Source organism: Osmerus eperlanus, chromosome 26 (assembly GCF_963692335.1).
Source record: "Osmerus eperlanus chromosome 26, fOsmEpe2.1, whole genome shotgun sequence".
In the NCBI taxonomy this organism is placed as follows: Eukaryota; Metazoa; Chordata; class Actinopteri; order Osmeriformes; family Osmeridae; genus Osmerus; species Osmerus eperlanus.
Window position 1 is genome coordinate 8,404,751 of NC_085043.1, and position 24,082 is coordinate 8,428,832.

The window sequence follows — 24,082 nt, forward strand, 5'->3', positions numbered from 1 at the left end:
AGTGGGCGGGGCCTAGCGAATCCCCCCGGGGCCAGTGGGGGCGCCCCTTACCTCCGGCATCTCCTCAGTAACGATGTCCACCTGCTGGGCGGGGGTGATGTCCTCCTCGCTCTCGGGCCCAGAGTCTGGCCTCCTTCGCCCGCCCTTCTTCTCCCTCCTCTTCTTCTTGTCTTTCTTCTTCTTGTCCGCCCGGTCCTTCTGTCGCCGCTCCTCCTCCAGCTTCACGTACTGGTCCGACATGGGCAGGCCTGGGGGGGGGGGGGGAGAGAGGGGGGCGGGGTGAGAGGGCGGAATGTGGAGGTAGGAGGGAGGGAGGGGGTTGTGTGGGCGCTGCGGAGGGGAGAGGGGGGGTACTGACCCGGGACTTTGAGAGGCACACTGAGGTCGATCTGAACCACAGGGATGTGCTCCACGCCAGGGGCTTCCTGGTACACCTGCAGAGAGAGTGAGAGAGAGTGAGTGAGTGAGTGAGTGAGTGAGTGAGTGAGTGAGTGAGTGAGTGAGTGAGTGAGTGAGTGAGTGAGTGAGAGAGAGAGAGAGAGAGAGAGAGAGAGAGGGACAGAGAGAGAGGGACAGAGAGAGAGGGACACAGGGACAGAGAGAGAGAGACAGAGAGACAGAGAGAGGGACACAGAGACAGAGAGAGAGACAGACAGAGAGAGACAGACAGAGAGAGACCGATCATATGAACACTGCAACGTTCGAGCCACAACCGCAGGCCTGGCCGTGAGTGCGTGGCGGAGTTCGAGGTGAGAGAGGCGGGTTGCCAGGGTTACCTTCTGAGAGGAAGGAGAGGCCTTGATGTAGAAGGGGTTGTTGGCCTGCTCCTGCTTCCGGACTTCTCTCCGCTGAGGAAGGAGGAAACACAGCAGGTCACCTCCAACACGACCACACACGCTTTCAAGAGGTTCAAGGTCAGGAGTCAGGTGGCTGAGTGGTTAGGGAATCGGGCTAGTAATCTGAAGGTTGCCGGTTCGATTCCAGGCCGTGGAAATGACGTTGTGTCCTTGGGCAAGGTACTTCACCCTGCTTGCCTCAGGGGGAATGTCCCTGTACTTACTGTAAGTCACTCTCGATAAGAGCGTCTGCTAAATGACTAAATGTAAAGTAAGTTCACATGACTAGATCCGTCTATTGTTTTTTTATTTTCTAGCAGATCTGGAGGGCTTCGTAGCCTGGCTGGGACGGGTGTGTCCGGGGTTCTGGAGGGTTCCGCTAACCTTGGCCAGCTCCTTCTCGTCCACCTCTGTGTGGCGTGGGCGGGTGTGCCTGGGCTCCTCCCTGGTGAACACCGCCTTGGGCTTCTCGTCCTCAGACTCGCTCTCAGAGGGCGGCTCGTTGATCCAGGCATCCAGGTCCAGGCTGGGCGACACAGAGACAACAGTGATCTAGAACGTTCCACCCAGTTCAATCTTTTACCATACATTTTTCCCATCCCAATGAAATACTGTTAGATGTGACTAATCTAAATTAGACTCGACTAAACTAAGTTAGATCCTAAATTAAACTTGACCAATCTAAACTCGACATGACTGATGTTAAGTTCCATCACGTGACAGCGTTTCGTCTGGTTACTGGGGAGGTGTGGAGGTGGAGAGGGTGAAGGAGGAGGTGGAGGGAATCCTACTGACCCTTCGGGGACAGGCACTTTCTTCTGGGCCTTGGGGGCCACGGGGTTGAGCTCCCCAGCAAACAGAGCGGTGACCTCCTCAGAGACCTCCACGTCCTTCTGCTGGAGCTTCTGGATGTACTTCACCAGCTGCAGGATACACGAGGCCTGTGGGGGGGAGGAGGAGGAAGGAGGAGGGGGAGAGGAGGAGGAGAGGGGGACAAGAGACATGAAGAGGAGGAGAGGAGGAAAGAGGAGAGGAGGGGGGAGGAGGAGCGAGAGGGGGAGGAGGAAGGAGAGGGGGGAGGAGGAGAGGAGACATGGAGAGGAGGGGAGGGGGGAGGAGGAGAGTAGGGAGAGGAGGAGGAGACATGGAAGAGGGGAGGGGGGAGGAGGAGAGTAGGGAGAGGAGGAGGGAGAGGAGGAGGAGACATGGAAGAGGGGAGGGGGGAGGAGGAGGGAGAGGAGGAGAGTAGGGAGAGGAGGAGGAGACATGGAGGAGGGGAGGGGGGAAGAGGAGGAGACATGGAGGAGGGGAGGGGGGAGGAGGAGAGGAGGAGGAGACATGGAGGAGGGGAGGGGGGAAGAGGAGGAGACATGGAGGAAGGGGGAGGAGACATGGAGGAGGGAAGGGGGAAGGAGGAGGAGACATGGAGGAGGGGAGGGGGGAAGAGGAGGAGACATGGAGGAAGGGAGGGGGGAAGAGGAGGAGACATGGAGGAAGGGGGAGGAGGAGGAGACATGGAGGAGGGGAGGGGGGAGGAGGAGGAGACATGGAGGAGGGGAGGAGGAGGAGACATGGAGGAGGGGAGGAGGAGGAGACATGGAGGAGGGGAGGAGGAGGAGACATGGAGGAGGGGAGGGGGGAGGAGGAGGAGACATGGAGGAGGGGAGGGGGGAGGAGGAGGAGACATGGAGGAGGGGAGGGGGGAGGAGGAGGAGACATGGAGGAGGGGAGGGGGGAGGAGGAGGAGACATGGAGGAGGGGAGGGGGGAGGAGGAGGAGGAGGGAGAGGAGGAGACATGGAGGAGGGGAGGAGGTTAATCCAGGAACACTGAAGTGCATCAGGGCCCTCTAGGAGCGCTGACGGGCGAGGCTGCCTGGCGGTGCCGACTCACCCTCTCCTGGACCTCCAGGTTGGCGCTCTGGACAAACAGAGGCAGCCTTTCCACCAGCAGCTGACTGGTCTCCTGGGCGGCGGTGCTGTCCGGAGCGCCCTCCTGGCCCCGCAGCACGGTGGCAAACAGCTTGGCGGCGTTCTGGACGTACACGGCCTGGATGTGGCCCGGGAGGGTGGCCACCTTGGGCCGCATCATGGCCTCCAGCGTCTGCAGGGGGTTCTCCAGGTGCCTGGGGGGACAGATATGGATGGTTGGCTGGGTTTGATATCTGTGTGTGTGAGTGTGAGTGAGCGTACATACATGTATGGGTGTAAAAGATGTGGGTACACACATATAAACAATGTGTGTGTGTATATATATATGAGTATTGGTATAAAAATCGTGCATGTGTTCATACACGTGTATGGGTGTAAACAATATCCGTGTGTACATGTGAGAGGGAAAAAAAAAAAGGCCCAAAGCGCAGACGATCGAACGTACTCGGAGAACTCCCCGCAGATCCACGCGGCGGCGTACAGCACCTCGCAGATGCCGTTGCGCTGCGTGTTGCCGGTCAGCAGGTGGGCGTTGTCCAGCAACATGGCCATCTGGGCCACGGCGAACACCCGGATGGCCTTGACGCGGATGGCCACGTCCAGCATCTGGGAGGCGATCAGGTGGCCGTGTCTGGTGCCCTCCAGACGGGTCAGCTCCACCAGGATGCTGATGTACCTGGGAGACACACACACAGACACAGTGAGACTGGTGTTGCTAGATCTTCCAAGTGAACTCACGACTCCAGACCCCTCCTCGTGGCGGCGGTGTGGTGGAGGGTGTGACCGGTACGGACCATTCGAAGTTGGTGATGTACTGGTAGTTGCTCTGGCAGCAGATGTCGATGATCTTGGTGAGCAGCTCGTCCCTGTAAGTGGTGCCCTCCGCCTTGTCCACGTGCAGCATCAACTTCTTCACGATCTCCATCAGGTTCTTCTTGGAGACCTGGGCGACACACAGACACACACACACTTAGATCTCCGACCCTGGAGGAGGGGAGGACGGCTGGGGAAGCCTCGCGACCCCGGCGGCGAAGCGATGGGTTTGGCGCGGCACGACGGCCGCGGAGGATGGACGCACCATGCCGTAGAGCAGGTCCAGGGCCCGCAGGCGTATGGACTCGTCCTTGTCGTCCAGACACTGGAGGATGAGGTCCTTGTGGGACTGCACGGACTTGGGGTGGGTCTTGAGGATCTTGGACATGGCGAGCAGGCCCAGGTACTTCACTGGAAGGGAGAGGACGTGCTCAGGGGCTTGGGCAGGGCTCCCTTCTCCTGACCACAACTGAACTGTCCTGCCCCTTACGCTCTACTGTGGAGACAGCTCAGTACTAGCTACCATACAGGATACACTGGCAGAAAGCTAGGATCTTTAGTACTCTGGTGCTACGCTGCACTAGCTCCATCTTATAATCAAGCCATAGGCTAGGTATAAATGCTACACACAACTAAATAATTTTATTTTTATTTTTTGTTTCCCCTCTATATTTAGTGGCCTAGACTATGATCAAAGTAGGCCGTATTAATTTGTGATATCCTGCTGTGTCAAGTGCACGATGACCCGCTAGCAATAACCTGTCACTAACATCCCCCTCAATAGCTACTACCCCTCTAACACACACCCAAAGAATAAGAATACACATCACTACAAATAAAAGCTTGTAAGGAAAAGGAAAACACACAGACAAACACAGAACAATGGGGAGGAACACACACACACACAGGACGACACACACACACAGGACGACATACACACACAGGACGACATACACACACAGACGTTTTGTTTTTTTCTCCACCACCGCCATCTGATGCTGAAGAGCCCTTGAGCTCGGCTGGGAACTGGGAATACAGGCGGGCGGGGTGGGGCCCTGTGCTGGTGCTGGAGGTGGTGGTGGTGGGGCCCTGTGCTGGTGCTGGAGGTGGTGGTGGTGGGGCCCTGTGCTGGTGCTGGTGGTGGGGCCCTGTGCTGGTGCTGGTGGTGGTGGGGCCCTGTGCTGGTGCTGGTGGTGGGGCCCTGTGCTGGTGGTGGGGCCCTGTGCTGGTGCTGGAGGTGGGGCCCTGTGCTGGTGCTGGAGGTGGTGGTGGTGGGGCCCTGTGCTGGTGCTGGAGGTGGTGGTGGTGGGGCCCTGTGCTGGTGCTGGAGGTGGTGGTGGTGGGGCCCTGTGCTGGAGGTGGTGGTGGTGGGGCCCTGTGCTGGTGCTGGAGGTGGTGGTGGTGGGGCCCTGTGCTGGTGCTGGAGGTGGTTGTGGTGGGGCCCTGTGCTGGAGGTGGTGGTGGGGCCCTGTGCTGGTGCTGGAGGTGGTGGTGGTGGGGCCCTGTGCTGGAGGTGGTGGTGGTGGGGCCCTGTGCTGGAGGTGGTGGTGGTGGGGCCCTGTGCTGGAGGTGGTGGTGGTGGGGCCCTGTGCTGGAGGTGGTGGTGGTGGGGCCCTGTGCTGGAGGAGGTGGTGGTGGGGCCCTGTGCTGGAGGTGGTGGTGGTGGGGCCCTGTGCTGGAGGTGGTGGTGGTGGGGCCCTGTGCTGGAGGTGGTGGTGGTGGGGCCCTGTGCTGGAGGTGGTGGTGGGGCGTGGGACTACAGTGGCTCAGCTTCAGGGATCGATATGAGAGGTCAAGGGGACCTTGGGGGGGCGGGGGCCACTGCAGATACACAGCGAGGCTGGGTTTCATCTGAGCTCCGGGGGCTGGGCGGGGGCGGCGGTGTGTGTGTGTGTGTGTGTGTGGAGGGAAGCTTTGTGACTGAGGCTAGGAGGCACTAATGGAAGCTGAGGTTTGGGCCAGGCCATTTACACACACTGCTTTGTGCTTTCAGGGACAAAAAAACACCTAAGTAGGTGCAGAGATATCTTATGCAACCCCCGCCCCCCCCTTAATCGAGGGCTTTATTTGTTCACGTGTTTACACCCCCTGAGGGTGTGTTTCCCTGTGGGTATGTGTCATTCCAAAACATCCAACGCAAAGGGAAAAAATAAATAAAAAACATGGCAGCCCATGTCTACAATCTACCTACACAGCACCGTCTAAGCACAATGGGGGGAGGGGGGGCAGATAACTCGAACCCATGACAACCTGCTACGTGAACGCACTCGTTTTTTAGACGGGTGGTTTGTCTCGGACCAAAAACGGCATGTGCGTGGAGCGCAAGTGCTCAAATGCAGCCTACCTCCTTCGTCACTGGTCACGCAGTGACTTACGTGTAGAGGAGCTCCAAACGGCCACCTAATTGGGAGGCCAGCGTGGAGAGAATTTCGAGTTATCCAGTTTGGGGGTCTAAAGTTGTTGTATGCTACAGGGGTGGACAAGTAGGCTACTCCCAAACACACAGACAATGAGAGAATGACACACTGCAGGCATTGACAGAAGGCTCACAGTTCTGGTCCGAGTCTTCGATCAGGATACGCAGTTTCTGTACACAGAGCTGAGACAGAGAGGGAGCGAGAGGGAGCGAGAGGGAGCGAGAGAGAGAGAGGGGGGTGAAAAAGGAGAGAGACAGGAGGGGTGAAAGAGAGAAAGATAGACACAGGGAGGGAGGACATTTTATAATTTTATGTAAACCTTTCCAAACCAGCTCCAGTCTTTTCATTCCGAAACAGTTAATTGACTTTAATAAACATTGAGACACGTGAACTAGCGGTAATGCGTTAAGGGTTTCATGAAGTCCTACATTCTAACCCACATTGACGTTTGTTTATTTCACAAGCTTATCTGACCTGTTGGTGCTACTGAAAAACAAAAAGTTGTTGGGGCAGACTTATGACTCGATAAAAGTTACATGCATCTCTTTTAAACTTGAGTGGAAAGGGTTAACACCTAGCCAGGCGACACAGACGTCTGTTGAGAACCTACCTGAATACTAGCACTGTGATTGGGCATCCCAGAAGACAAAGATATCAACACTGCAAAACAACAGGAAGGGGGTTAAGTCAGATCCTGGCGACGAACGTGGCAACCCGTGCATTCAGCCGTTCAAAAAGGGCATCGGGGGTTGAGCTTGGCGCGTACTGACCTGCTATCACAGTGTTGACACATTCATACAGCAGAGACATGGCCGACGTGCTGTGGGAAGGAGAGAAGAAGAAGAGAGAGCACAGACAGGAAGTCAGGAAAACATTGTTTTCATTGAGGCGGATAACTTGACTTTTCGTTCATTTAGCGGACGTTTTTTATCCAGAGACGTGTACTAATTAGTACAGTATTGTGCATGATATGTGTATGCATCTCCTATAGAAATAACAGCATATAATCTTGGATCAGGAGTGTATAGTTTGAACAGTCATTCAGTGGGTGAAAGGAGGGTCTGTGTTTGACCAGACACAGGGGAACCAGGGCTCAAAATTAACCTTGTCCCGTCGTCCCAGGGACGATGAAAAAGATGTCTGTTAAATATTTTGTCTAAAATATTTTCAAAACCTTTTTTCCCCCCCAAAAAAATCTAACCGTTAGAACGTTTTTAAAAAAAAAATTATTATAAAAAATATATATATTTGTAGAAAATATTTTTTCAACCTTTTAAAAGTTTCCCCCCCACACACACACACAGTGAAAAGAGAGGAGGACAGAGGAGAACAGAGATCACCGTCTCCACCACAGTGCCTCACCTGTGGATGAGGTTGGTCAGCGGCTCGATCAGCTTCTTCCCCAGACGGGGCTCCAGGGGCGTGAGGGCACCAAACTGTCACACAAAACACACGCACGCGTTTCACACCATGTCCCATTCGGCGCCTTCCCACCCTTGCGTGCGCGGGAGCCACACTCACCAGTTTGATGATCTTGATGAGCACCCAGTTGTTGGTGGAGGAGGTCATGAGCTTGAAGAACAGCGGGGCCAGGGACAGGTAGTTCTTGGGGTTCCTCCTGGCCAGCTCACAGATGACGTTCACCGCGGCCGACTGCACACCTGCAGAGTGCCCAGGAACACGGGACGCAGAACAGAGTTTGTGTTTAGGACGGGACTGCGTGTTGTCGGTGGGTGATTCGCCCCGGGCGGTGGGCTGTGGCAGAGGCTGGTGTGGGGGCTGTGGGGGGGCTCGTGGGGGGGTTGAGGGGCCTCACCTGGGTCTGGATCCTCCAGCTTCTCCTTGAGCCTGGGGAAGGCCGGCCGCAGGGACTCGGGGTACTTCAGGAACACCTTGTACATGATCAGAACAGCCTTCTTCCTGATGTAGGGCTTGGTGTGGGACATCTGCAGGACAAACACACAGGAGGTGGTGAGGGGAGGGGGGGTGGTGAGGGGAGGGGGGGTGGTGAGGGGGACAGGAGTTGTCGAGGACCGCGGGGACAGTCAGAGTCCCTCACCAGGGTCATGATGTCGTTGGCCAGGTCCCGGGCGAGGTCGGGGGTCACGAAACAGGACAGGCCAGTGAGAGCCACGCCCGTGTCGTACTGGTTAGGACTGCTCAGATCCTGAGAGAGAGAGAGACGGAGAGAGAGAGATAAAGGTCAGAGCTCGACTTAAAGCATCAAGACAGGAAGGCCAAAGGGAAGAGAGACGCTTCTTACCTTTCGAATCTGATTGGTTGTCAGCATGATGACATCAGTGCTCTCATGAAAGCACTGGGAGGCAGCGAGGTAGCCAATCCTCTGCAGGGAAGAGGAACTAGTTTAAAGACCTTTTGACTTCAGCCAAGGGGAAATACAAAAGAGGAACTCTGACAAACAGATGTAAATAACATCCACACAGACCGAATGGTCTTTCTCATTCCCCCGTTCTCACCTTGTAGGTGAACTTGGACGAGCTCATGACTTCAACGATGTTGAACGCGGCCCAGCTGACGTCATAGCCAAGCATCTGCAACTGTGGAGGAACATAGGGAGAGACAGCCAGTGTCAGATCTGCCTGTGTGGACAGTCCCTGTGGAACCACAACCCACGGACCCAAAGCACAAGCTCCCAGCCTCTCACTCTGAGTGCAGCCACTGCTCACCGCAGTTCAGAACAGGCCGGATCTATATATAGAAGACCTGTGAGGGTTTTCTTTTCAGAAGAGCCTGATTTGAATGAGTTTACAGTCGAGGGGTGGAGGGAGGAAGAGAGAGAGAGAGGGGTGGAGGGAGGGAGGAAATGAGGGAGGGAGGGAGAGAGAGAGAGAAGGAGGAGAGAGGGATGGAGGGAGAAAGGAAATGAGGGAGGGAGAGAGAGAGAGAGAGAGAGAGAGAGAGAGAGAGAGAGAGAGAGAGAGAGAGAGAGAGAGAGAGAGAGAGAGAGAGAGAGAGAGAGAGAGAGAGAGAGAGAGAGAGAAGGAGGGAGAGAAAGAAGGAGGGAGAGAGGAGGGAGGGAGGGAGAGAAGGAGGGAGAGAAGGAGGGAGAGAAAGAAGGAGGGAGAGAGAAGGAGGGAGAGAGGAGGGAGGGAGGGAGAGAAGGAGGGAGAGAGAGGGGAAGGCGGGAGGGAGGCCAGGACTTACGTAGGTGAGCTTGCAGACGGCGTTGGCCTTGACGGCAATGTTATCCTGCTTGAGCTCCTGTTTGATCTCGTCGATGCAGGTGGAGATGTATTTGGCCTGAGGGGAGACGAGAGAGAGCGTATGGACGCGTCAGACACGATGTACCCACAGCACATGACAGCACACAGCTGGGACTGGTCTGCTTTGGATTGCAAATTCATGGTTTTTCCTTTTAAAAAGACTATCCAACAAATCCTCTCAACGAAGGCCGACTTTCAAGATGGTGAATTACCAGACCTGTATCGGGAAATGGGTTTCAAATGCATAAGAAGCGAGATCTTATTAAAGTGTCTTTCAGTCCAACAGACCAATCAGTCAAACACTGGTGAAACTTTGAGGACACAAACACACAGCTCTGTAGCACAAGTGTGCTGGTCATGTGTCTGCAGTCATGAGACAGCACAGTGACAGGAGGGGGTGGGGGGGGAAGCTTGCATTCTGCACATTAGGCTGCAGCTAAGAGAAGCCAGGCTGGAGGGCAGGCAGGGAGAGACACTGGATCATCAGACCCATGCTGTGTTTTTCCAACACATTCTCAGTCAGACCATCTGAAATAACTGGGATAGTTGTCCAGGAGCCAAGGCCAAGCATACTGCCAGAGCTGCAGGTTGTGAGGAAGGTGAAGGAGCAACAATGCCCGCCTCAGACAGACACAATCGCCTAATGTTCCGCCGAGGCCTGTCGACACAACGGCCATGAGAGGTCATGACTTGCAGGCTAAATGACATTGAGTGTGGTTTGCTTGACCCCATTGATTTGCAGGACAGGCAGAAAGACCCTGCTTGGACTAGCCCCAGGTCTGGTGCTACAGACTTCAGATCCCTTCAGCAAACATAGCCTGAACGTGAAAAGCAAATAGAGAGTAAATGGGACGCTGTGGAGTAGACACACACTCTGATTAATATTTCAGCAAGCTGTCAGCTGTCGGCAAGGTAACCAACACCTTATCTAGTTTGCCAGGGTTGTGTTACGCACATAATGAACCGGTCCATAGGCTAACCTGAATCAAAAGATCATGGGTATTTAGAGTCAAACTCTCTCTCAAATGATCATATTTTTTAAATGTAACTAGACATGCTGATCAGTGACCACAGCTCTGTTGAAGAAATCAACCTTCAACAAGCTGCATAAATGGCCCCTAAGTGTATACTGGCATTCCCAACAGGTAAAACACAAGTTTATGCCTTCATGCTCAATGTATCCCCAACACTGCCCCCTATAGGCACATAGCTTTCCCCATGGAAATACTGATTCCGTTATGAGCAAAGCGTTGGGTCTTCTCCACGAAGGTGACATAATGCTTTAAGATGAGATGTGCTTCACAGGTTATGTTCTGTCACCTGACATAACAAAGGCAGACATGCAAAGACATGCTTGGAACAGCCTGAGGATGTGGATGATTACGCTCATCAATACAGCTAACGTTAATGTAATGACGTGATGTAACGTATTAATAATCGTCAAATAAGACCTATAAGACTATGTGAATGAACTGTCCAGACAGCGATTGCGCCGCTGTGACAAGCAGGCATCTAAATCTTCTGGTGGGGTTTTTTTCCTTGAAAAAATATGAACGAAGCTACCTAGATTTGAAGCCTTGATAACTCCCTTCTACTGACAACAGACTGCACATCCTAAATCAAATTTAGACTATATCTGCCACACACGAACAGGTACCATGCCAAGTCGAACAATACTGGCACGGCAGCGTCACTGACACACTGTCCCTGGTTATCTCAGTAGGTAGTCTGGCAAGCTTGTGTCCAAGTTAACACCACTTGCACACCGGACTGAATAGACAGCTGCTTTATTACTAAATTGTCGTATAACATGACCAGCTACATTAGCCTGGAGTAGTAGGCTATTAGAACTAATGTCAGCGAGACTGCCGGATTAAGGACGATTGCTAGCTAGTCCAGCTCGCTCAGAGCAACTAACTATGAAGCGAGGCCTTGCTAGATATTCGACTTAGCTAGCGCTAACAACAGCAATGAATGAGACAAGAGTTTGAGATACTTGCTAGCTAGGGCTACTACTAGCAAAGACATGTTCCTGCAATTCAGGCCGTTCGTAACTAGTTTACAGTGTCACAGATGCAAGCTTGCTGTATTGATCTCCATTACTAACTAGAGCAAGCTATTGATAACGTTCACTGCACACCCCGGTCAGGTCTGGTTTGGTCTGACCGATTAACGCTGTCAGGACATCTAGCTAGCGTGAGCTACAAGCTAGCTAGTAGCCTACTAGTTATTCATTAAATTATTATCCCTGTGTTGCTCTTAGCGAGCTTATGGTGCTACGTAGGACATACACTGCTTTCATTTTGACAAAGGCAATGGCACATCTAAATGTGTGTTTCTAGGTTATCGTCTTACCTCATCTTCCTTGTGATTCCTAATGCCACGTACTAAATCTTGAAGGTTTTTATCGAACATCCGATCGATGCTCCCTTTGACGATCTTCAAAGCCATGGCAGGCTGTCACTATTGTCGCTGCTGTCCTGCGGGACCGAGCGCCTAGCAAAAGTATTGTGGTGCTGACCGGCCCGCAAGACAGTCTGTCATTCACCTGGGTATTGTCTTTGCGGGATCCGCAACTGTTTACTAATCCCAGCCAGAAGAAGGCGAGGCCAGATAGGGCGTCCTGAGCTGAGCAAAGACCATGGACACTGCCAGTGCAGTGGATCGGTCTAGGAAATGGTTGACAAAATGGCGTCTGAAGTCAGGTGACTTTTTTATTATGTGTGATTCTCATAAAGAATCAAGGAAATGAATGACTGGTCAGAGTCAGTGCAGGTTAAATTAACGCATACGAGTCACGTTCTCTAAATTAATGACAACTAATAATTAATGTAGTAAATTGACTTGCTTGCCTATCATACATATCCTTCAGCTTCCACCTTAAACATTTGATAAAGAGATTGACATGTTTTGCAAAGCCACTAGTTAAGCAGACGGACTTTAAAACGTGTTGGTAGTTAACCAAATCAGTAACTTGCTATGTCTGGAGTTGTATTACATACTATTATTATACCGACTAACATTGCGGCATATCTCATGATAAAAAAAATTAAAAAAACAATCTCTGCAGTGTAGGCCTATGGCTCTGAATAAGTCTGATCTCACTTCTGAACACCTGTTTTTCAACACATCATATAAGCAACCAACCACCAGTCAAACAAAAAAGTGCAGGTTTGGACCACCATGCTGAGATTTTAATTTAAGTCTCAACTAAATGAAACAAATGATTTTACCAATTTACATAGCACTAAAAACACTTTTATTGTATGTTCAACAAGCAAATGTTAAATGGGCTCCAAAGAAATGGGATCTGAATAGCGTTTCCACAACTTGCTACAATATTTCATTAAATCTGTACATGTTATTCAGTTAATTATGAAAGTTACTGAAAACGGATGCTGTGGGAAGGCCGGATGGTAAGGGGTATATTCCACAGAATTCAGTAAGTAGAGAAGTAGAAGTGTCTGATTCTGAAAACACACTAGTTATTTAAAATAAAAATAAACATTGGTGGACCTCAGTTGGAAAACATTTGAAGTGACTTCATTCAATGGCTTAATAATTCGTGGCGGAGACAGAATGAACAATAAACAACCAAATAAAAAATTAACCCAACTAAGACTGACATAAAGCACTGCTCTGTTCCACACATACCATCTCAAACACAAACACACTCACACAAATAGCCGATCTATCTTCAATAAAGCATAGCCAACAGATTCTTTAACTCGCACGATAACACAAAAATGTTCAAGCGAAAACATTCATGACTTGCAGTGGCTCCACCTCTCTCTCCCCTCCAACATTCCTGTCAGAAGTGCTAAAATGGATTCTCTCAATATACAATATGAAAGACCAAAGTTAGAGTTCATGAGGGAGGAAATAAAAAGTAAGGTATTGTGGAGCAAGACAAAAATCGGGGGGCCGGGCGTCGTAGAAAAAAGAAAACAAAAATACAATTGAAAACGACAAAGAGGTCAGCGTAGTATCAGACAAGTGAGCTCTCCTTTCTGCTGTTTAAATCAGTTGTACTGCTCTGTGGGTCTTCAGCTCTCAATCGCAGGTGGTCCGGTCTCTGCTGAGATGGTGTGGTGGGGGGGTTCATCAGTGTATATCTGCTGTTCTGGTGGGCTGTCTGGACTAGGCCTGGGGGAGAGAGAAGACACAGACCATCAGACCTAGCGTTCGTTCGGTCTGCGAGGAACAAAAACAAGAATTTGCACCCAAGAATGTCACGTTTACCTTTTGGGACTTGATACCACACGGTCATTTTCCTCGTCCTCGACAGGGGACTTGGGGTCGTCCTCCACATTAGGAGCGTCTTTTTTCTGGAGTTCGGATTCTCCATTCACAGGTGTCGGGTCTGATGAGGGGGAAAAACAACCAAATCAAATGCTAATGCTAATTCCTTAGCGTGACAGCATCTGTTGGCGATGACTTTTTAACACTACAATCACCTGTAGTCTCTAACTCCTTTCCATTATCTTGTTGCTCTGTTTTAGGTTTACCTAACACTTCTGACTTGCCCACGAACTGCAGTTTTAGCTTGTTGTAGACCTCGCTGGCCTTCACCATAACGGCATTGCTGGCTTTGTACCGTCGTATCTGCAGAAAAAGGACAAGTAAAGTCAGACAAGATTACTATTCAGAAACAAATGAAGTCGTAAATACAGCTTGTGCTAGGTCATAAATTTGATCATAAAAAAGTATGTTAATTACTTTATCAGCGGATGACTTTATTTAAATCAACTAACAGGGAATTCATTTGAACCTTTTACCTCTTGACCTGCAGCCAAATGCACTACCACTGAGCTACACCTATCCCTCGATCGTGGATGAGTCAGTCACCTTTTTGAGCGTGGCGATGACATCCGAGTTCTTCTGTAGAATGTGGCTGGTGACCTGCACAGCCTCGAGCTCAGCCAGGGCCTGTAGACAGCGCTCAATGTCCTGTCAAACACACATCCACAAGCAGTCAGAGGTCACATTCATCACGATCGTATGCGTGAAACCACTTTTATCGAGCCGTTGATCTCGTCTCGACGTCACGGTAACTGTTGGCACGGTAACTGTTGGCTCGCGAATGGAGCTTTGTTACAAACCACTCACTGGGTTGTCCACCTTCAGTGCAAACTTGATGTCAGTATGAAGCTTCTGTAGTTTCTCCTCTGGGGTCGGCTCTACAAGCGAACAGAGTGGAGACAAAGAGTCAGGGCATGGAGAGCATTGTTATCACGGCTCTCTGGGATCTATGTATCTAACTGTCACGGGGGAATTGTACATAGTGTATGCAAATCCGTATCTATAAAGGGACAACGGCAGGCCTCCTGACACGGACAGATGTGGTGTTTTGAATTGAACGTTTGAAAGCACTGACCCTTTTTCTTCTCTACTTTCCTCTCAGGGGGCCTCTCTGGTTTACGCTTGGGCTTGTCAGGCTTGGACCTGCGCGAGAGAGAGAGAGAGACAGGAGAGAGAGAGGGGGAGAGAGACAGGAGAGAGAGAGAGAGAGGGAGAGAGAGAGAGGGGGAGAGAGAGAGCTCAGCGATCTGTGCACATTCATATTTAATGAAGGCTGCATCTAATGAGATCTTCCCCCTGGTCTTTGTCTGGTTCCCCTGCGTGTACACACCTCCCTCTGGACCCTCTCTCCTCTGATCGCCGGCCTTTCTTCTCCTTCTCCTTCCTTTCTCTCCCGTCCTTCTCTTTCTTCCCTCGGCTTTTCTTCTGGTTGTCTGAGCGCTTGGCAGATTTTTTCACCTGCAACGGCGCCAGTTTATTCGATCAATCGAACACAATCTAAAACAAAACCAACAAAGGCCAAATGGGAAATAGGAAAAGTAGTCTTCGCCCTACCCAAGGCTTACCTCGGAGGTGGGGGCGGAGTCCGAGTCGGAGGGGGCCGGGATGGGGGGAGGCGGGGGCTTCTTGGACTTCTTCAGCGGGTGATCGTCCACGCCCTCGTCCGAGCTGCTGCCGCTCCCGCTGCTGCTGCCCCGCGCGCCCTTCTCCTTGTCCTTCTTCCTCTTCTCCTCCTCCTCCTTCTCCCTCTCCCGCAGCCGCCGCAGCTCCTCCGCCTCCTCCTTCTTCCGCCGCTCCTCCAGCTCGCGCCGGCGCTCCTCGTCCCGCTTCTTCCACTCGCTGATGCGGTCCGGCTCGCTGTCGCTGCGCGGCGGGGGGGGGGGGGGGGGAATCAGGCTCGCACTCAGAACACACGCGCACTTGCTGGCCGCTGTTGTTCGGTGGCGTTCTTATTTTAGGTCACGTCTACTTTAAACCCAATTGAGCTGTTGTCGTCATTCAACATCATCATCATCTTCATCAGTCACATGATCAGCACTGACCTGTCGCTGTCTGAGGAGGAGGACGCCGCTTTGGCCGGAGCGGGTTTGGCTTTCCGTCCTTTTGGCTTCGGGGGCGGTTTTTCTGTGGAGGAGCAAAGGTCAGAGGACAGGAAGTGTTACCACGGTGGCAAACACGAGCGATTCCCCAGAATCAAAGAACGAGGGGTTGCTAGGGAGCCTCACCTTTCTTCCTGCCTTGGGTAGCCTTCCGTGGAGGTGGGTCTGAGTCCGAGTCCGATTTGGAGCCGGACTGGGATTCGGATCCGGACACGGCGGGCCGCGGCTTGTCGTCGTCCTCGGAGTCGCTCCCCGCTCCTTTACGGTCCGACTGGGAGCCGGAGTCAGAGCCCGACGTGGCCTTCTGGGGTTCAGAGAGGAAAAAAAACACGTCATGAGAGGGAGGGCAGGGAATGTGAAACGGCTTCGCCATCCTGCTCCCCATGGGACGCGGTCCCGCTCCCCATGGGACGCGGTCCCGCTCCCCATGGGACGCGGTCCCGCGCCCCATGGGACGCGGTCCCGTCTGAAGGCTGCCCACCTTTTTCTTCCCTCTGCCTCCGACCTTCTTCCCAGCCCTGCCGGGTGCCTTTTTCTCTGGAGTGAAGTCCTGCACAGGGTCACACAGAGGCACACACACACACTTCTCATTAGAAGATACGGAGGGTGGAACTGTCTGGTGTTGAAAACACATGGATGTTTTGTGTGTGTGTGTTTGCATGTGAAGGTAGTGACCTGGTCGCTATTCTTCCCGGAGTCGGAGTCGGAGCTGGGGGATGGGTCTGGATCCGAGGGCGAGCCACTGTCCCCATCCCTGTCACTGGACGAGCCACGCGCTTTTTTGGCAGGGGGGGGGCGCTAGATGAGGATATTAAATGGAATCATTTCGTGTCCGGTGTTTAGACGGGTCATGGATCTGTCACGACGCCGACGAGGATATTACCTTTGCAGCCGGGGGTTTCCTTTTGACTCCTCCCCCTCCCCCTCCTCCTCCCCTTCCTCGATCTTCACTTCCTGAATCAGAATCGACATCACTTGCTGTGTCTGCCTTCCTGGGGACGACTGCTTCTTCTTCATCCTCATCACTTCCGGGGGCTTCTCCTGCCGGCGCCTCATTGCCTTCACTGTCAGATGAGCTGGCCGGCTGGAAAGTTAATAATAAACAGTGTGTCACTTCTGTAAACGAAGTCCTATGTTAGTTGTGTGATGATTAAACACAGGAAATGGGCATTCAATCATTTGAGCTGAAAGGGGGAAGTGCAGTTAGAGGAGGCTATGCTTTTGGGGTTTCCACAGGATGGAGAGAACTGATGAACTTACAGCTGGGGCGCTGTAGGACGCATGAGGGTTGTTCTGGATTTCCCACAAGCCTTCGTTGAAGCCCTTCCGCTTATTGGGCTTCCCATAGCGCTCACTGTACTTATCGTAGGCAAAAAGATCCTTTGCGGCAAGGAATGCACTGGAAAGAAAGGAGAAATAGGAAAGATACATTCAATTAAATTCCACATTTGAATCCAATGTTTACAACCATTGGCCTAAAGGTGAACGACAATTCAAGTTAGGCATATTCCTGAACTCTAACCCCAAATGTTATTTATTGATGAAGTAAACAGACTGAGGTGGCATGCCACCTAGTGGGTGATTGTAAATAGCGCATCTACCGTCTTGCAAAACAAACGCAGCAATGATTTATCCAAAAGAAACCATTCTAACATTGACACATGCAATTCAGATGACCGTAGGGTGGTTTGGTTGTAACTACAATGTACCTTACAAGATATAATCAGGCTCAAATGACATCCTCACAGAATAACAACAAATGCATAAACAGCATACCACTGATACAGAAGTAATGAAACATTATCTCCAAAATACAATTAAGTAATGCATGCAACACTATTTTTTTATAGAAAAAAAATACATCAAGTAGGGTCACCTGCAATAATGTAAACATTATTAATTCATTAATTTAAGGAACACCGTGACAGTGAACACTGGTCTAACTCCCATCCAAAGAGAAATTATCTCAGTTTTAAAAGATAGGCAACACTTACGTCTCATGAGTACCAAAGAAGAAAATTGGTATCTTATTAGGGGGTGGTTTCACTGCCCCATCCGCCACATCCTCAATCTGTGAGACATAGACACATCGGTTATATTGTTAGGTTAGACCTAGAAGGTTTCATGGTTGTACAGTTTCGACGTTTCCATTGTGTGTAACTACAAACTAATTATCTCGAAAGTATGTGCCTGGGAAATTGTTCTCCAGCACTGGCATACATTTGTTATCGAAAATGGTGCTCAATATAATTCATTGACTTTTGAACACAAACATAACTATCTACAAGGTTGGAAATAGCTTTAACGAGCGCGAACTAAATATCCTTAGGGATATAGTCATGAATAATCCGAACGATCTAGAAAGTTACGAATCAACAATACTTTGTTTTACATGGAACAGTTTATGGCTGAGTAGCAGTTACAAGCCAGCAATCATATCACTGCCTGCAACGTCATTTTGAATAGCCTAAAATGCTATCTTTTCTTAGTTTCAAGTCATATTATAGCCATTATAGATGTCATGCATACTGATTTCTACATCATCAAACAACCATAAAAATGTTCGAAGAACGGGGCAGGAGCCTGGTTGAATAACCATGTCAGGCAGTACCTGCCAAGGATGCACATCGAACCTCAAGCGTCCTGGCTAAGCAGTGGCAGTCGGCACAGCCGCCCACCCCTACTCTCAGGGTTACTACTGTGCAAGCTTACCCTGGCTGGCCAGTGGGGGTACCCCTTCATTTTGGCGAAGACTAGGTCTCCAGGCTGGAAATTGTGCGGCATTCTTCTCCTCTTTGCACCGGATTTCCACTTCCGCTAAGTATGGAGTTATTTGTGTCTTTATCCTTGCCCGTTTTCAGGCCGACACAAAACCTGTAAAGATGAAGTTAGCTAGCTAGCTACCTATCAAGCTAGCTTCACTACAGCGCGAGACGAGGCGGCCAGTTCCAGATGGACAGCTTCCGCTAATTCTGATTACCAAGACGGAAATCCCTCCTACAGGCATCTGTAATTGGTTGGACTTCCGTCATTCTATTTTTGTAACCAATGGTATTCTCTAAAGTGTACACAGCTAATTTCATATATTTTTCTGTAACACACGTTGATTTAAAAACATTGTAAAATGTAACATTTAAATGCTCTGTTGAGTTTAAACATTATAGGTCATACAACCTCTCATGATGACTGGTTCCTGTCGTAAATTAACAAGAAAATAACCGTTTAATGCACCTTCCACACGTTTGAAACCATAATACCACACATTAATTTGTATTATACTCATATGTTTGACTTTAACGACCATAAATATATACATGTAAATTGGGAGGGGGGGGGGACATCTACAATGGATTTATCTTTACATAAATGTCAACAAAAAATGTCTACATTAAAGTACTGTGCTCAGTTGGGGCATAATCAACAAAACCACAAGAGGTCGTTGTTTGAACTCTACCGGAATAAACTACTGTCCCTGACTTCCTTTTCCGGTTTCTATGTAAACAATTTTTATACAACTAGCAACCGAACTGTCACAACCTCCCTGGGCACAATTGAAAACAACCGATTTACTTGTATTTTTTTGCGGGGAAAAAATCTTCTGACATTATAAAGAAATGAAGAAGTTTTTTGAGGACATTAAGAAAGACGTCAAATTCAAATCGGCAGGACCTGGAAAGAAACTCACAGAAGACTCCAGGTATCTCTCGAAATAAACTTTCCGCTTAAGCATAGAGCTGTACAGTAGTGTAAAAATACTAACAACATACCATACACTAAAGATGCGTGTTGATAGCACGGTCTCAAATTGTATTTAAAGCATAGGCTTACTACTTAGCTACTTGGCTTGCTAGCCAATTACCTAGTGGTTAGATAATCACTTCTGTTCTAGTCCCCTTGGTCTTGTAGGGTTCTTGTCGCCCTCTCGGAACAGCTTTATGTTAAGCTAAGACTTATGTATTATCTCAATTACTGAGCTAACTAACGGTGTAGATATGAACACCATATTGCATCGCGAAATGCAAACAGGCCCACTTGGTTAGAGCTAAGATCAATCGATCCTCTGCTCTACAGTTCCAAACCACGAGCAGTGCAGAGCAGCGGCACCTCCAAGTCGCGACAAACCCCCACAGATGGTGCTCAGAGGGCAGGGGCTGCAGCCTTGGCCAGGATCGACCAGCAGCACCGCCCTAAAGCCCCGACCTCACAGGATGCCATAAGAAACCAAGGTGAGATAGGTTGTCCCACTTCGCTCAGTATAGTTTATAATAATTCTTACACTTTGGTCGTTGTTTAAGCGATATATCTATCTATTTGCATAACATTTTACGCTGAAATACATACATTATTTAGATATCCTAAAGTTTCTGACGCAAACAGGAATTCAAATGGATTGTGGACTAACGAGCGGATTATTCCTCCGTAGTGAAGAGAGAGTTGGAGGCAGAGGCTGCTGCAGAGAAGTTGAAAGTTGTAGCACTTGAAGTAAGTTGGTAACAGTGCCACTGATTGGTAACCTCCGTTACAAACACGTTATGAAAAATTGCCAAACAACGTAGAGCTATGTATTATCGTGAATAACCTGTCAAAAAATAATCACAATAATCGATTTCAGGAATCCAAAGTGGCAGTTAAGGATCCATCGTGTTTCTCAGTGTCGGGCGTTTATTTCACCTGTCCACTGACTGGAGCCACTCTGGCCAAGAATGAGAGAGAAGTGCACATTAAAGAGGCCATCTTCATGGTAAGTTCGTGTTGTTGTTCGTTCTGATGCGTTCACGGACATGAATATTACATGACGTTTTTGACACGCGACAAGAATGTACGTACTTCGTGATGAGCTGCAAGTTAATGGCTTATGGAAAGTGTTTTACTGTGTCTTACAGAGGTTTGAGGAGGACCCAGTGGAGGCCTCCATAATGATGCTGCATACCTTCAACAAGGACAGAGAGAAAGTAAAGGTTGCAGTGGACGTCATTAGCAAGTGAGACACAGGACTCACAGCAGCACCCTTCCACATTTAGCTTCTACGAAGTCAGTCAGTCAAGATGTGTCTTGACTGACTGTCATTGTGTGTTTCCTAACCCCTTCAGATACATTGAAAACATATGTAAGAATCCCACAGAGGAGAAGTACAGAAAGATCAAGCTTAGCAACAAGGTCTTCCAGGTATGATAATACATACAGTAAAAAAATAAAACAAAAAAAGGCTTACTTTATTACTATACATACATTATAAAAGTCATGTTTGGGTGTGTTTCAGGAGAAGGTGAGGAATGTAGATGGGAGTCTGGAGTACTTGCTGGCCTTGGGATTTGAGAGTGTCATGCTGCCTGTGGAAGGACAAGGTGAGGACACGTCTGTTTTGAAATCATTGATGGCTATTTCTGCAGGGGAGCATCCAAAACCTCAGTGATGAATGCAGTCAATCATCCAGCCGTACGGGATATTTATGTTCTGAATTAAGCCTTTTGTGGAGCTAGGGCCCAGTGCTAGGAGTGTACTTATATGTTATGTTATGCCAGGTTACTTTGCGTTGTCTTGTACCCGTTGTTATGATCAGTGACCTATGCACTTTTGTAAAGCTCTCTCTTGGAAGTCGCTTTGGATAAAAGCGTCTGCTAATTTCTGCTAAAGAATTTCAGTTCCCAGTCTGACCTTGTGTTGTTCTGTGCACCTGTCAATAAAAACGTGAAACTTGAATCCCCTCCCTCTCCTCCCTCCCCAGAGGAGAGTGAGGAGTTCCTGCTGCTTGGGGAGCAGAGCCCCGAGGCCCTGGAGGAGATGAGGGACAGGAGGGATCGCCTGCAGAGGGGAGAGCCGGTCCGAGCCCAGCTGGACCGCCAGACGCAGGCCTTCAGACCCTCCCCCAACGCCACCCGCTTCGAGCTGCCTCCGGAGTTCTACAACCTGACGGCCGAGGAGCTGAAGAAGGAGCAGCTGCAGAAGTAGGCACTGGCTGATGTCACGGCCTGATGATGTCACGACTGAACTCGAACAGACCGTACTTGGGCGCCAGGTCGAGGTATCGCAGGGGAATATCAAGTCTCTCTTGTCTCAGTGCTGCTATGTCTCTCCTCGTGTGTGTGCGCGTGTGTGTGTGTGTGTGTGTGCGTGTGTCAGGAGCGAAGTGGTGGAGAAGAACGCCATGCTGCGCACAAAGGCCATGCGGGAGCGAGAGGAGCAGAGGGAGAGGAGGAAGTACAACTACACCCTGCTGAGAGTCCGGCTGCCCGATGGCAACCTTCTGCAAGGTCTGTGCCCCGCCCCCGACACCTCCGGGACCATAACACGGAGACGAGCGACGCTAAACAACCACCACATCCTCCCCCCGCTGGCTCGTCGTGGGGATGTCTTACCTCCTCTCCTGCTGTTCTCAGGGACCTTCCTGGCTTGGGAGCGGGTGTCCGCGCTCTTCCAGTTTGTGCGGGAAGCCCTGGTGGACGGCTGGCCATTCGATCTCATAGCGCCTGGAGGACTGAAGCTCCAGGAGGACGAGGAGGTGGCTCTTAACGAGTGCAGCTTGGTAAGCCGAGAGACCGCGGCTGTCCTCGCAGCATGTGTCGAGCTGGAAAAAGGGTTGCCTCGGGGGGGGGGGGGGGGGGGGGGGGGAATGCGTCTGCCGAATGAACACGTTATTATTCCTCGTCTGTGAGCGGCGGCTGTGCTTGGTCTGCTGAGTCAGCGTGTGGTGCGTTCTCTCTCTCAGGTTCCCACCGCCCTGCTGACGTTCTCCTGGGACGCGGCCGTGCAGCAGGACATCGCGGCTGCCGGGGGGGTGGGCCCTGCCATCCTCAAGCCCCAGCTCCTGGAGAACATTCGGACGCTCAGCTGAGCGGCAGGCAGGCCTCCACGGTCCCCCTGAGTCATCACCCTCCAGCGCACACCCTGCTGAGCCCTTTTCTACTCCTCCTTTCCCCCCTCCCTCCCACTCTCTCTCCTCCCCCCCCCCCCCTCTTTCTTCCCTCTCCACCATCCCTCCCTCTCTCTCCTCCCTCCCTCTCTCTCCTCCCTCCCTTTCTGTCCTCCCTCCCCCCCTCTCTCTTTCTCCTCCCGGAGGCTGTAGAAATGAATCCATTCAAGGATTCGCCGGCAGGTATTCTCCTGAGGAAGGAGAAAGACAGATGACGCCACCCAGTGTTTATGTTGAGTTGTTTCCCCTGAATGTGCGTACAGAGACCCGAATCTGTGAAAGCGCTCCCTTGTCGTGACAGACCTGTGATTAGGTAGTGTACCTGGAAGGGGGCGGAGGCCCACGTTGTAACCCTGTCTGTGTCTCCTGCCCTGCTTTCATATGCATCCTGCTTTCACAACGTCTGACAGATAACGGGTGTACTGTACTGGTTATACACTTTGGAGTAAGTAGCCTAGTTGTGGAAGTCAGACCCGAGTCAAATGGCATTTTACTTCAAACACAGATACATTAAAAATCCTATTTGGATCATGTCTATTGTAAAGCAGACTGTGTTTCAGTGGTAGGAACTGTCACAATTTGATAGGAACTAACGAGATGTTCGAGACTGAAGAAACTCGACTGTCAGGCTTTAACTTGTATTCATGAGACTGCAGATAGAAGGCCATGTTGTGGTTCAAACTATTTTGCTTCGGACTAATCCTGTAATCTTCTATTTGAGATCACAAGCACTTTTAAAGGTACCCTCGATTCCCAAATATGAATATGGGGGAAATGCATGTTTGATCTGCATTTAGGCAGCCATGTTAAACTGTTTATCTGATCAGATGTCAGTTTGGGCTTGCTGCTAGAGCTTTGGACTGTAACCTGCCAACCCTGATCACGTTCTAATGTGTCGTTTGACTTAAGCAGCATGGGAAGTCAACTGTTTGATAGCTGGTGTTGTTCTGTGGTCCTGTCAGACTGTTGGTATTTGTGTAAAATGCATTTGTGGTGAGACTGACCTGAGCAGCGTCCAGGACCTTCTCTACTGTCATCAGGAACTGTAAACGTGAACGCAGCTTGATCACATGGTCATTGGGGGGGGGGGGAGAGCATGGTTTGTTAGTGTTTTTGAGAGAGAGAGAGAGAGAGAGGGGGGGGGGGGAGAGGGGGGGAGAGAGAGAGAGTGTTGTGGATGGCTGGGTGACGACCTACCTCTCCTCACAGTAACTGTCCAGCTTGTCTCACAGCTACATGCACACAGCACATCCTAGCGGCGTCTGTCAGCGCCTCTCAGATCAGCCGGGACATCCACGGCTTTCCCCAAACCAACTCCTGGGCCTCCGCCATGCTCCGAGAACTGGGAACATCAAACCTACCCTCGATTGTTTGGTTTTCAGCATATTGCTTGTACCAGTCTATACCAATAATGGTAAACAACTTAATATAGTCAGAGCTTTGATGATTTGTGCTGATCAGAGCAGTTTTTGCAAAGCCTGTACACAAGGTATCTCATTTACGTAGGCTTATGATTATTGACAAAACACTAAAGGTTCTGTTGCTTTGTAA

At 50.5% G+C, this 24,082-nt stretch overlaps 3 protein-coding genes across 5 annotated transcripts in view; 1 reads left to right on the forward strand and 2 right to left on the reverse strand.

Annotated features, from left to right (window-relative positions):
* The window catches only part of ap3d1 (adaptor related protein complex 3 subunit delta 1), a 20,458-nt gene extending 8,554 nt beyond the window's left edge, over positions 1–11,904 (reverse strand). The window contains exons 1-20 of the mRNA XM_062452256.1: positions 11,576–11,904; positions 9,162–9,257; positions 8,474–8,554; positions 8,260–8,340; positions 8,056–8,163; positions 7,813–7,942; positions 7,518–7,657; positions 7,359–7,432; positions 6,767–6,816; positions 6,607–6,656; positions 6,130–6,178; positions 3,845–3,990; positions 3,561–3,709; positions 3,212–3,442; positions 2,729–2,960; positions 1,632–1,777; positions 1,221–1,362; positions 777–848; positions 359–434; positions 33–248 (exon numbers count right to left, since the gene is read on the reverse strand). Coding sequence (XP_062308240.1) covers positions 33–248; positions 359–434; positions 777–848; positions 1,221–1,362; positions 1,632–1,777; positions 2,729–2,960; positions 3,212–3,442; positions 3,561–3,709; positions 3,845–3,990; positions 6,130–6,178; positions 6,607–6,656; positions 6,767–6,816; positions 7,359–7,432; positions 7,518–7,657; positions 7,813–7,942; positions 8,056–8,163; positions 8,260–8,340; positions 8,474–8,554; positions 9,162–9,257; positions 11,576–11,671 — 2,365 coding nt within the window. The 5' untranslated portion in view covers positions 11,672–11,904. The remainder of the gene's footprint in view (positions 1–32; positions 249–358; positions 435–776; positions 849–1,220; positions 1,363–1,631; positions 1,778–2,728; positions 2,961–3,211; positions 3,443–3,560; positions 3,710–3,844; positions 3,991–6,129; positions 6,179–6,606; positions 6,657–6,766; positions 6,817–7,358; positions 7,433–7,517; positions 7,658–7,812; positions 7,943–8,055; positions 8,164–8,259; positions 8,341–8,473; positions 8,555–9,161; positions 9,258–11,575) is intronic.
* A 482-nt stretch (positions 11,905–12,386) lies between these two features.
* hdgfl2 (HDGF like 2) lies at positions 12,387–18,599 on the reverse strand. 3 transcript variants are annotated; one of them, XM_062452621.1, is made up of 16 exons: positions 18,334–18,599; positions 17,616–17,692; positions 16,882–17,020; positions 16,505–16,705; positions 16,297–16,419; positions 16,103–16,171; positions 15,748–15,922; positions 15,565–15,646; positions 15,088–15,385; positions 14,853–14,980; positions 14,598–14,665; positions 14,330–14,400; positions 14,069–14,170; positions 13,678–13,825; positions 13,463–13,583; positions 12,387–13,366 (listed from the first exon to the last, which is right to left on the reverse strand). In XM_062452621.1, the coding sequence occupies exons 1-16, from the start codon at positions 18,403–18,405 to the stop codon at positions 13,267–13,269; spliced, it is 1,974 nt and encodes a 657-aa protein (XP_062308605.1). In that variant the 5' UTR covers positions 18,406–18,599; the 3' UTR covers positions 12,387–13,266. The 3 variants fall into 3 exon arrangements, with proteins under 3 accessions (XP_062308605.1, XP_062308606.1, XP_062308604.1); XM_062452622.1 differs by having other exon boundaries at positions 13,729–13,825; positions 15,748–15,925; positions 18,334–18,598; XM_062452620.1 differs by having other exon boundaries at positions 15,748–15,925; positions 18,334–18,598.
* A 478-nt stretch (positions 18,600–19,077) lies between these two features.
* On the forward strand, positions 19,078–23,606 carry ubxn6 (UBX domain protein 6). The gene is made up of 11 exons (XM_062452623.1): positions 19,078–19,318; positions 19,693–19,847; positions 20,045–20,103; positions 20,234–20,362; positions 20,505–20,602; positions 20,712–20,787; positions 20,882–20,966; positions 21,347–21,566; positions 21,742–21,872; positions 21,999–22,144; positions 22,328–23,606. The coding sequence occupies exons 1-11, from the start codon at positions 19,236–19,238 to the stop codon at positions 22,451–22,453; spliced, it is 1,308 nt and encodes a 435-aa protein (XP_062308607.1). The 5' UTR covers positions 19,078–19,235; the 3' UTR covers positions 22,454–23,606.
* Positions 23,607–24,082: the final 476 nt, after the last annotated feature.